We start from the raw sequence: 12,997 nt of genomic DNA on the forward strand, positions 1-12,997 counted from the left end.
GTCAGCATCAGATGGTGAGGAATGTGAATAACAAGTTCAAGAGTGTTAAACATCCAGGTTAAAGAACATTGGCTTTCAGGGCTAAGAATATGATTTGAGCTCCTGTGCCTCTTTTTAGCAATTAAATGCAAAATCCCATTAATTTCAGTGGAACATACATGCTTTATAAGTCAATGGATTTAGAACTAGACACACCACTGTCTAAACCACTCCTCTTTGAAATGAATTCCATTGAAAGCAACTGGACTAACCTTTTAAAGTAAATAAGCATAGGATCAGGCTGTAAAAGTAAATCCAAGCTGTAGCACTCAGAAGTAAGGGGATATTATAACTATACTTATTGTTGATATAGCACTTGCTGTCCAAAGCATTTCATATACACTGTCTCAGCAATTATTACAATAGTTTTGCAAGGTCAGTATTATCCCCATATAATAGGTGAAGTACTAAGGTCACCTAATGTTCATGGCAGAGGTGAGATATGGAGATTTCCTGGTTATGCAGCTGCTACACTAGTTGTCAATGCTTATGCATATTCCAAGTATCTATTTCTAACAGCGTGCTGAAAGTAACACACCACTGAAAATAAGAATGCAGCATTTGCAGCTTATGTTAGAATGCTGGTTTCCATAGTGATGTTTTTCCCTGTTTCCGCTGTGATATCTAATTTCACCCAGAACATTCTCTAAATGCTATTGTAAAATGATCCCACTTTCTCAATATTTTTATGACCTATGACTCTGGGAAGTATATTTGTTCTCAAAAGACTAAAAAGGAAAAGTGTATTTTAAACAAATAGGCTCTTGAAACGTGTGCGCACAGTCACAGAGCGCACAAACTATATGTATTTCTGTGCAATGCAGCACTTTCCTTTCACACTGTCAGTATTTGGGCAACAGCCCAAATACTGCAGTATGACCACTGCAGACTGCAGTGGGTTGAGTCTTTATCATGAGGTATAGCAGTGGAACACAGAAAAAGGGGCAATATCCATCTACTCGCACCTTCACCTTCATGCCCTGCTTGTGAGCTTCTAGAGGCATCTGTACGGCTGCGGTTGGAAATAGCAGGCTGGACTACTTTTTAGAGTGTGAGCCTAAGGGGAGGGACTTGTGTTTTTATTTCTATGTGGTGCCTAGTACAAATCAGGCGCTTTATAAATAATACACTACACAGATCTTGGTCTGAGCTCTACCAAGGCAATTTTTATATTCTCCCTAGAAGAGTTTATGAAGAATGTATTCTCTCTTTTTTGTTATGGTACCTCTATAATGTATTTTTAATTTTTTATACTTGTATCCTGCTCTTCTTTCTTGAGCAGATTAAAGCACCTTATATTAAAATTCCAGTGGTCTTCCAACCACACAGGCACAGATCAGCGCACGTACACCTAACTTCATCGGTCCCACTGCATCAGCTGCTCCCAGAATATTCTCTGCACCAGATCAGAGCGAGGAAAGGGGTTTCTCCATGCTTCTTCTGGAGCTTTGCCAACTGGTACAACCACAAGTGAACATTCTTGCCTACAATAAAAGGTTTTTATGGGAATGCTTGGGCCCCATCTACATGGAGACAGTTTTTGAGGCGATTCCGTTTAAATCCAGATTTTCAGAAAATCCAGTTTGCTCCTCCCATGGCAAACATAGCCAGTAAAGTGGCGTATACATTAAAAAAAAAAAAACGCGTTCACGGGGCAGATGGCACCTGAAACCACATTGCTTGGGTGTTGGGTGGATGGAGTCTTGCAACTAGAACTGACCATCATCAACTGTGTAGGTGCGGGGCAGCGAATGAGCAGAGGCTTGCTCCCAACCCCTCTCCTCACTCCTGTGCTCAGCAGTGGAAGAGAATGAGTTACTTTCAAGTAGACATATTTAGGCAACACCTCTCCTGGTGTCCACCCTTTCTCAGCAGGAATGAGGGTCATTTGGGGGCAAACAGCTTTTAAAATCGTTGCAGTCCTGCGTACCTTCACTGTCCTGGAAGAGCGGAGATTTAAAACAGGCTTGCTCCCCACTCACATCCTCAGTGAAGTGCAATGGAAGAGAATGAGTTACTTCTGAGCAGACATGTTTAGCCAACACCTCTCCCTGTGTCCACCCTTTCATGATGCAACTTTTCCTTCTGCCTATCAATGCTGCTCCTCCCAGCCCACACCGAAGCCAACCCAGGTCACGCAGACTCCCAAATCACACTGAGGCCACCACGATGGGAAAATCTGGCACAAAATGACTTTGCAAAGAATAGGCTTTTCGGGCAGAAAAATGCACGGTTGATGCAGCGTGGGGGTAATGTCATCTGCCATGACCGTCTGTGAGGCGCCATAGAACTGGAGTAAATCCTCCATATAGGTGGGGCCTTGGTGGAAGAATGTAGCTTCATAGGTGTGATCCAATCAATCCACATGTTTGTAATTGTGATATAATTTTCTCCTGATTAGACTTCTTAAAAAACTCCCAACTTAGTTTTCATTTCAGAGCCGATAAAAAATATAAACTCAGCATTGAAAAATATAGAATTATAAAAGCAGCAGCCATAAAATCAGTAACATCAATAAAATCTAGTCAACCCATAGAATCACAGCTGAAAATAAACTACAAGACAACCTGGAGTGGTTGGGCAAATAAAGGAGTCTTAATCTGGCACTGATCAGCTATGATGCCGCCAAGTGAGCTTCTCTACAGAGGGCTTTCTTCCTGTAAGGCACCATGACCGAAAAAGCCGCCTTCCAAGTCACCACCCACATAACCTCATACAGCAGGTGAACCTGAATGAGTGCTCCCAATGGTCAGTTAAGGGGCAGCTCATATGGTACTAAGTGGCCCTTCACACAGTCAAGTACCAGGCCATTCGGGGCTTTATAGCTTTGAATTGTGCTCAGAATAATTTATTATTACATTTATGTCCCACCTTTTTTCTCTTGCCAGGAACCCAAGGTGGCTTACACGGTCCTCCTCCTCTCTGTTTTATCATCACAACACCCTTGTGAGATCAATGACCAGCTCCAAGTTGCCCAGTGAGTTTCATGGCTGAGAGGTGACTAGAACCTGGTTCTCCCAAGTCCCAGTCCAACACTTTAACCCCTACACCACTGAACTGGTAATGAAGGGGGAGAGCCCATAAGAAAGAATATATTCCCAGCGAGTGAACAAACATGGAGAACTAAAATGGAGAACTAATAGGGGTTTGGCAGCACAGTTTGGTGGTGGAGGAGGTCACTAGCAAAATTTACCTATGTATAAGTTAAGTGGACCATGTGTGCTTAGAAGGGCCCATCAACTGAGCTGCGAAGGGAATAAGAAGAAGGGAGGGCCACTGCACTGGTACTGAAGGGGGAGAACCCATAAGAAAGAGAAAATGGAGGGCTGCCGTTCAGCAGTGGTGATCTGCAAGTTATGTGCTACGTGTGCTTTCCTGCCTGAAGATAACATGGTGTACATTTGCAGCAAGTGCAAGCTGGTGGCCTTACTAGAAGAAAAGGTAAGAAGTCTGGGACAGCGAGTGGCCACACTGCAAGGTGTAAGAGAGGACAAAGAGCAGTTGGACAGCACAGGAGGCGCTTAAAGGACAATGATTGGGGACCACTCCAAAAGAGGGGCAGGATGAACAAGAGGAGGAGCACCCTGCATGGATCACTGTGACAGGAGGAGGAGATTCAGAAGGCATTGCAACTCAGAAACCACTTTGAGGCTCCTGAAGAAGAGAGAGGCTCCGAGCCTTCTGGGGAAGATCTCCAGCAGATCTCACAGGGCAGGAAGCAAGGTGCTGGAGCCCTGCAGAACAGAGGGGATGGATACACTCCTTGTAGGAGTGAAGCACGGCCATGGTTGGTGACTCCTACTGTGAGGGGAAGAAGCAGATGTGTGCTGACCAGACCCATTGGCTTGGGAAATATGCTGTCTCCCAGGAGCACAGACTGGAGATGTGTGGAGCAGTTGCTGACACTCTGGAAATGAACAGTACTTCCAAGTGCATCATGCTGGACTATGAAGCTCTAGGAAGGAAGCTCAAAGCCTTTGGGTCTCAAGTGGTGTTCTCATCCATCCTTCTGGTCCAGGGAAGAGGGCTAGAAGGGGAAGAAGAATTCTGCAGGTGAACAACTGTCTGCGAGAAAGGTATCGCCAGGAGAGTTTTGGTTTCTGGGACCATGGTTTACACTTTTTGGATGAAGGGCTGCTGGGGGGAGATGGACTGCACCTTACAAAGACCAGGAAGGATGTGTTTGCCTGAAGGAATGGCAAGTTTGATCAGAAGGGCTTTAAAGTGAATGCTGTGGGGGTGGAGACAAAGGGCATTTCTATACCAGCCTAAAATCCTGCATTTAAAACAGGGCTTTCTGCTTCTGTTTTAAAAACAGGATCATAACTGACTCCCTTTACAATCACTTCCTTCCCCCCCTCCCCCCCCTTGAGTCCTCCATTATCTTTCATTGATCTCCCTCCTCTTCTTGCTGCTTTCACCCTTTTCACACAGGAAACTGAAGCAGAACACAATGGGGTAATTTGATAGCTCATTATCTGCGATCTATTTAAAAACGGAACCAAGGGCATTTAGTGCAGGAGGGTCACAGCTAAAGAGCCTGCAAACTTCTGTGAAGGAGCAATCTCAATAGCAGGATAAAAGCTCCATGTGAAGGAGCTCAAAAGCCCAGAGGAAAAGACTGCAGATAACGGCTCATGCTCTGCAGCAGGAACTGGGAGAGCAGCTGTAGTGGGGCCTGTTGACCCTCTTAATAAAAATGCAGGGAGGTCACTGGAGCATAAAGTCCATGGCTTTCGATGCCTTTATACTAATGCTTGGAGTCTGACAAATAAACAGGACAAGCTTGAACTCTTGATTCAAGAAAGTAAATATGACTTAATAGATATAACCGGGACTTGGTGAGATGACTCCCATGAGTTGAAGGATATAACTTGTTCAAAAAGAACAGAAGCCATAGAAACAGGGGAGGAGTTGCACTGTATTTTAGAAATGTACACATCTGCACAGAAATTCAAGAGAATGAACATGGGGGCCCTGTTGAAAGTATCTGAGTTAAAATAAATGGAGGGAGGAATAAAAACAATACTCTGGTTGGATATTACTAACCACCCAACCAAGGAGAAGATGTGGATGATGCTTTGCAAAAGGAAACTGCAGATATGTCAGGCAAGCATGAAGTAACTGAGGACTGGCAAGGCACCTTCCCTCCAGCTGCTTTCAGCTCCTCCCTCACTTCCTGCTTGCAACTTCCCTCCATTGCTAGCTGTCACATATTGATATGGTTTACAGAGCAGTGAGTGAGATCAGGAAATATACCCAAATATCATGGCAAAGTAGTAACATGGAGGGGAAAATGGCGCAAATGTTAAGTCATTTACTCCACACTTGCACAGGACCAAAAATAATAATGAGGTGTGGATGTGTTCGGGAAACTCTCCAGCATGCTTCCTTTGGGATTTTTAGGGACACGGGGGGAGGGCACTGAGAAGGGATGAGGGAGGATGATGGTGGCACTATTCCTTAGGAAAGGGTGCGTCGGAGCAGTTGTGTCACCCGCCTCAGTCATCTCTGTATGCCCCAGAGTGCCCACAGCTGGGATAGGAGCAACAGCCATGTCATCAAGAAACTTGCTGAGGGCTCTCGGGTCCAGATCCATCAGCCTCCACAGGTGGACCACCCTAATAGGTCATGAGGAATGGACACCGTGAGTCTAAACCTCACCAGAAAGTGATCTGATCATGAGAAAGGCATCAACAAGAAACCTCCCATTCTGGGTGCACCATCTCCACCCAAGAAGCCCAATCAAGAACACCAGATTTGAAGTGCAACCTGCAACAAGTGTTGGCCTGATTGTTTGTTGGGGCAGTCTCATTAGATTTTATTTATTTTTGTATTTATTAGATTTATTAGCCACCTATCTGGCTGGCTACCAGTGGGACTTTACACCTTTCCATACCAGCGGGGCTCTGTTTTTAACCTCCAGTCAGTAGAGGACCAGGCACAAGCTACTCTAGAACAATCAGAAAGCTAGACACAAAAAGCAAAAGAGACTATGGAAGGACAAGACTCTCCAGTGGTGGTGACCTGCAAGGTGTATGCCATGTTTGTTTTCTTGCCTGAGAACAACATGGCCTACACCTGCAACAAGTGCAAGTTGATCATGCTGCTGGAAGGAAAGGTAAGAGGACTGGAGCAGCGACTGTTGACCCTCCAGGGAATAAGAGAACACGAAGAGTTCTTGGACAGAACGGTGGAACTACAGCAGCAAAGTGAAGAACAGAAGCTAGAAGAGCAACAGCAAGCTGAGGCAGAAGTGGGAAATGCTGAGGGGGGGAAAATGAAGTAGAGGATACTCCTTGGAAAAGGGTGACAGTTAGGAGCAGAAGAACTAGAAGCCACTCTACACCAGTGGAAGCATTGGAGCTATGGAACTGTTTCCAGGTATTTGAGGATGAGACTGGAGGACAGCCTGCAGAGGAAGAATCACAGGGGAACCTGTATGACAGTGAGCAAGAGGCTGAAGGTCAGTCAGGCAGAGGCGATGAAGCCAAGGCCTACAGCTACAAGAAGAGAAGAGTAGTAGTAGTGGGAGACTCCTTGCTGCGTGGGATCAAAACCCAAGTATGTTGCAAAGACCCATGGACTCGCCAGGTATGCGGTCTTCCAGGAGGATGGATTAGAGACATGACTGAAGGGTTGCCTGCACTCATAAAGCCCACTGACGGGTATCCCTTTCTTCTCATCCATGTGGGAACAAATGATACTGCCATGCGGAGCTACAAAGAAATCACGTCAGACTTTGAAGCTTTGGGAAGGAAGCTCAAGAACTTTGGGGCCCAGACAGTTTTCTCATCCATCCTTCCAGTAGTCAGAAGAGGGATAGAAAGGGAAAGAAAAATACTCCGGGTGAATAACTGGCTATGAAGGTGGTGCCTCCACAAGAGATTTGGATTCTGGGACCACGGGCTATACTTCCTGGCAGATGGGCTGTTGGCAAGGGACGGGTTGCACCTCACAAAGGTTGGGAAGAATGTGTTTGGCCACAGCATGAAGAACTTTATCAGGAGGGCTTTAAATTGAATCATAATTTAAAGTTGCTACAGAGACGTAAAGTTGGGGGTAACGATGGATGGAGGCTCATGCACCACAATGGAGAGAACAGCTCTAATAGCGCCCAGTAATAGTCTTCAGACACATGTAGGAAGCAAGCCAGACTATGAAGCACATGGTCTTCGATGTCTATATACTAATGCCCAGACTATGGGAAACAAACAGAACAAACTTGAACTCTTAATACAGGAGGGAAATTATGACTTGATAGGTATAACTGAGACTTGGTGGGATGACTCCCATGACTGGAATACAGCAATGGAAGGATACAACTTGTTCAAAAAGAACAAGGAACAGAAAGGGAGGTGGAGTTGCACCATATGTTAAAAAATAAATATCTCTGCACAGAAATACAGGAGGATGAGCTCGGTAGCTCCATCGAGAGCATCTGGGTTAAAATAAATGGAGCAAAGAATAAAACAAACCTGGTGGTCAGAGTCTGTAATGGCCACCCAATCAAGGAGAAGACGGGGATGACAGTTTTGAAAAGCAATAGCCAATGTTTCAAGGAAGCATGAGGTAGTAGAAATGGGGGACTTCAATTTCCCCGATATTTGTTGGGAGACAAATTCTGCAAAACATGGCCCCTCCAGGAAATTCCTGACTTGTGTGGCGGATAACTTCCTCCTACAGAAAGTAGAGGAAGGAACTAGAGGATCGGCTATCCTTGACTTGATCCTAACCAACAGAGATGACTCAGTGGATAAAGTAGCAGTTACAGGAACTCTGGGAGAAAGTGACCCTGTTATACTTGAGTTCTTGGTTCCAAAGGAAGCAAGAGCTGTGTGTACACAAATGTGTACCCTGGATTTTAGAAAAGCCCATTTTAATACACTCAGAACAATGATAAGTAAGGTCCCATGGCAAGCGACTCTAACGAGAAAAGGAGTCCAAGACAGGTGGGAGTTTTTAAAAAAGGAAATTCTCAAGGCACAATTACAAACTATTCCAACAAGAAGGTGGAAGACAACCAGAGAAGCCAATGTGGCTTCACAAAAAGCTTAGAGATGATCTGAAAACAAAAAAGGACACATATAGGAAATGGAAGGAAGGCTGAGCGACAATGGAAGAGTGCAGGCAGGTAGCACAGAATTGCAGGGTAGGTGTCAGGAAGGCTAAAGCTGAGAACAAGCTGAGGTTAGTGAGGGATGCTAAAAGCAACAAAAAGGCTTTCTTCAGCTATGTGCATAGTAAAAGGCAGAGGAAATAAATGGTGGTTCAGCTATTAAATAAGGATGGCAAAACGATAACAGATGACAAGGAAAAGGCAGAAGCGCTCAATTCCTACTTTGGCTCAGTCTTCTCCCAAAAGACGGTCTATGACCCCCCTGGCAAAGGTGAAGTACAGGCTGAAGGGGCAGGATTGTAGCTTGAGATCGATAGGCATATGGTCAAGGAACACCTAATTACTTGGAATGAGTTCAAATCTCCAAGGCCAGATGAACTGCATCCTAGAGTAATAAAGGAACTGGCAGGAGAACTCTCAGAACCGCTGTCTATTCTCTTTGAGAAATCATGGAGGATGGGGGAAGTGCCAGATGACTGGAGGAGGGCTAATGTTGTCCCTGTCTTCAAAAAGGGCAAAAAGGAGGAACCTGGGAACTACAGACCAGCCAGTCTGACATCCATCTTCAAGCACCTTGAAAACAATGCAGTGATTATTCGAGGGCAAGAACAAATCCTGCCAAACAAATTTGATCTCATTTTTTGATCAGGTAACCTCCCTTGTGGACTGTGGGAATGCTGTGGACATCATATACCTCGACTTCAGCAAAGCTTTCGACAAAGTGGCCCATGATATAGTAGTAACGAGGCTGGACAGCCATCTGTCAGGGATGCTCTGACTTGGATTTCCTGCACTGAGCAGGGGGTTGGACTCGATGGCCTTGTAGGCCCCTTCGAACCCTACTATTCTATGATTCTATGATATCCTGATGAGCAAACTAGCTCAAAGCGGGCTAGATGAAACAACTCTCAGGTGGATCCACAGTTGGCTACAGGATCGGACTCAAAGAGTGCTTACCAATGGGATCTTCTTAAACTCGGGAGAGGTGACAAGCGGGGTATCGCAGGGCTCAATCCTGGGCCCAGTGCCCCTCAACATTTGTATTAATGACTTGGAGGAGGAGGTCCAGGGAATGCTTATCAGATTTGCAGATGACACAGAATTGGGCGCGATAGCTAATACTTTGGAAGACAGAAACAAAATTCAAAGTGATCTGGATAGACTGGAGCGCTGGGCAGAAAACAAAAGAATGACATTGAAGAGGGATAAATGCCAAGTTCTGCACCTAGGAAAAAGAAACCAAATGCACAGTTACAAGATGGGGGATACGTGGCTCAACAACACTACAAGCGAGAAGCATCTTGGAGTTGTTGTCAATCACAAGTTGAAGATGAGGCAACAATGTGATGTGGCTGCAAAAAAGGCAAATGCTCTTTTGGGCTGCATTAATAGAAGCATAGCTTCCAAATCCTGGGAAGCACTAGTTCCCCTCTACTCAGCACTGGTTAGGCCTCATGCAGACAAACTGGAGAGGGTTCAGAGGAGGGCAACAAAGATGATCAGAGGACTGGAAACAAAGCCCTATGAAGAGAGACTGAAAGAACTGGGCATGTTTAGCCTTGAGAAGAGAAGACTGGGGGGAGATATGAAGGTGCTCTTCAAGTACTTGAAAGGTTGTCACAGAAAGGAAGGCCAGGATTGCTTCTTGAACATCCCAGAGTGCAGGACACGGAATCATGGACCCAAGTCACAGGAAGCCAGATTCCGGCTGAACATCAGGAAAACATTCCTGCCTGGTAGAGCAGTACGACAATGGCACCAATTCCCTAGGGAGGTGGTGGGCTCTGCCATGCTGGGGGCGTTCAAGACGAGGCTGGACAGCCACCTGTCAGGGATGCTCTGACTTGGATTCCTGCACTGAGCAGGGGGTTGGACTTGATGGCCTTGTAGGCCCCTTCCAACCCTACTATTCTATGATTCTACCCAGCCCCTCCACGTGGCGTACAATACTAATAACACAAAATACAATGAATTTACATAATCAACTGAACCAAACAGAACAAAACAATACCACTCTAAAAAACCCTATCCCACCACAAATGCCCACCTGAACAACCAGGTGTTTAAAGCCCGGCAGAAGCTCATCAAAGAGGATGCATGGCAGAGGTCACTAGGGAGGGAATTCCACAGAGTGGGGGCCACCACAGAAAAGGCTCTCTCCCTGGTCCTCACCAGCCTACCTGTCCTGATTGATGGGACAGACAGAAGGCCTTTTGAGGCTGATCTCGTTGCGTGTTGTTGGAGGCGCTCCTTAAGACAGACTGGGCAGGAACCATATCGGGTTTGAAAGGTCAATGGCAACACCTTGAATTGGGCCTGGAAAACAAGTGTTAACCAGTGCAACTCCTTCAGCACTGGAGTGATGTGATCTCACTGTGGGTTGTCTTTAATCAGGTGGGCGGTCACGCTCTGCACCAGCTGCAACTTCCAAACCATCTTCAAGGGTAACCCCACATAGAGTGCATTACAGTAGCCTAGGCAAGAGGAGACCAGTGCATGAACTACTGATGGGAGCAGATGGTTAGGGAGATAGGGGTGCAGCCACTGTATCAGATGGAGTTGGTACAGTGCTGCCTGGCTCACTGCTGATACCTGAGCCTCCATGGACAGCTGGGAGTCTAAATGACCCCCAGACTGCGGACCTGGCCCTTCGGGGGTAGCCGCACCCGATTAAACACCAGGTCAACATCCCCCAACCTCCCCTTGTCTCCCACAAAAAGTACTTTGGTTTTGTCTGGGTTTTGTTTCAGCTTAGTCCTTTCCATCCAGCCACTCGCCGACTCCAGACACTTGGACAGGGTTTCCACAGCCAACCTTGGTGAGGATTTAAATGAGAGGTCGAGCTGCGTATCATCCGCATATTGGTGGCACTGCACCCCAAACCTCCTGATAACAGCCCCCAGCGGCTTCACATAGATGTTAAATAGCTTTGGGGAGAGAATGGAACCTTGTGGCGCCCCACAAGCGAGCAGCCAAGATGTCATGGCAGCTATGAAGTCCCCCACCTGCAACAGCTGCTAGATGGTAAAATAGCAGCGAATGATAAAGTGCAGTGTGCAAATTCAACCCGTTGCACGGTCTCCCTCAAAACAAAATGTTCCAGCTATGAGAGGAGATCCTGTTCTTCCTAACACCAGCCGGAGCTAGAAAGAGCAGGAACTCCTTTGCCGCTACTTTTTTTTTTTTTTGAGAGGCAAACACGCCGACGCTCAGTCACAGCTACAGCGAAACCTTGCATTTTCCTGCTGGTGTCTATCGGTAGTTCTCCCTTCAGGCCAGGGGGGCGTTCACAAGGGCTTCTTATATCTGAACCAGGAAGTCACCCACCCACACAGCGAGATGCCTGTCTCCGACATGCTCTCTCCGAAGGAAAGGGTGCGGCTGGGCCCGCGGGACCACGAGAAGACAGTCCCAAACCCACAGTTGGGCAATCCCTTCATCGGGACCAATCAAAATCCCACGAAAATGTGTCCGCTTCCGAGCTCCCCAAAACTCCTCCTCCGGCTAGATGGTGGCGCTGCCCTTCAGATCGGCGAGGGCTGGCGCGGGGCCGCGGGGGCGGCGAGCCGGCGGCCAGGGCAGAGAGCGGCGGGCGCCAACGCGGGCGGGAGGGCCGCCGTTCCGTGCGCGGATACATAAAGAGGGTAGCGTCACATACCTTCAGCGCTTGGCAGCCTTCACCCCTTACTTTCCCCCAGCCGCGCGGCTTGGGCAACAGGTGCCCCTGAACCCGAGGGCTGTTACGCGCCGGGGATTTGGGCGGGACACCCAAGTCTCGCCCAGCCCTGCCTGCGCTAGGACTACAGCGGAGGGCCTCCGCCAGCTGCTCCCGCCCGGCCCGCCTCCCCGCTGAGCGAAGCCGCAGAACGGGGGAGCTCCGCGGCAGGCTTGCGTTGCGGTGCGGGGGCGCGGGGCGCTGCTTTCTCGGCCTCAGGGCCAGCCTGCAACGGGGCACGCGGGCGCCGGGCCGCGCCGCGGAACCGCGGCAGGCCACCCACGCAGCCTCCCTCCGGCTTCCTTCGTGCGACATCCGGAGCGAGGCCAGCGCGGGGCTCTTGCGAGCCCTCGCCCCCGGCCCAGCTCCCTCCGACGTGCCCGCGGGCGACGGTCTCCGCTGCGCTGGAGCTTGCGAGAGCGAGGCCAGCTCCTGCGCGCAGAAGAGCTCGAGCGATGAGCGAGATCCGAGCCGGGAGTGACGCGGGCGCCTCCGCGGCCTGCGGGGAGGGGGCGGGGCGCGCTGGCGCCCAGCACGGCTGCGCCGGAGCCGGGCTTCCCGGGGAAACGGCCGCCGCAGCCTGGGCCGGGAAGCCCGCCGGGGGGCGCCCGCCGACGCGCCTGGGCGGCCGAGACGGGGGCCGCCGGCCGCAGCGCGCGCACCCGCCGACCGGGCCCCCGCAGCCCCGCTCCGGCGGGCCTCCTCTGCGCGGAGCGCCCCGGGGACGCGGGTGCCGGGGACGCGCCCGCCCGGGGCAGAGGAGAGCGGCGGGGCGGGGCGCAGCTCGGCCCCGCCCACCCCTCGCGCGCGGCGCGCCCCCGCCCGCGCGCCGTGCTCAGTCGTTCCTGCAGTCCTGGCGGGTCAAGATGGCGGCCCGGGTGAGTGGGGCTGGGCGGCGGCGGCGGTTTGCGCCTCTCTTCGACGGCCTTCTCCCGCCGGTCGCCCGTTGGTTCTTTCGGGCCTGTTGACCTCCTAGCCCCCGCCCCGGGATGGCCTCCGCGCCTCCCTCCCGGAGCGCGCCTGGCTCGCACCGACCGGGAGACCCGGGCTCGCGGCGCGGGGTGGCGGCGCTCGCTGCCCCAGGGCAGCCGCCTCCCGCGGGCTCGGAGGCGAGCGCGGCGCAG

General features: G+C 49.7%; 1 protein-coding gene across 6 annotated transcripts in view; it reads left to right on the forward strand.

Annotated features, from left to right (window-relative positions):
- The first annotated feature begins 12,722 nt into the window (after positions 1-12,722).
- NSF (N-ethylmaleimide sensitive factor, vesicle fusing ATPase) overlaps positions 12,723-12,997 on the forward strand; it is a 169,085-nt gene continuing 168,810 nt past the window's right edge. For all 6 annotated transcript variants that reach the window (XR_014783791.1, XR_014783792.1, XM_084804364.1 and 3 more), the window contains exon 1: positions 12,723-12,751. Coding sequence is in view for 2 of the 6 variants with exons in the window: in XM_084804364.1 (XP_084660490.1) it covers positions 12,740-12,751 (12 nt within the window). In the remaining 4 variants the exon portion in view is untranslated. The remainder of the gene's footprint in view (positions 12,752-12,997) is intronic.

The sequence above is a fragment of the Heloderma suspectum genome, chromosome 6, assembly GCF_057233095.1.
Source record: "Heloderma suspectum isolate Gila_16-S chromosome 6, 16-S_ref, whole genome shotgun sequence".
NCBI lineage: Eukaryota > Metazoa > Chordata > Lepidosauria > Squamata > Helodermatidae > Heloderma > Heloderma suspectum.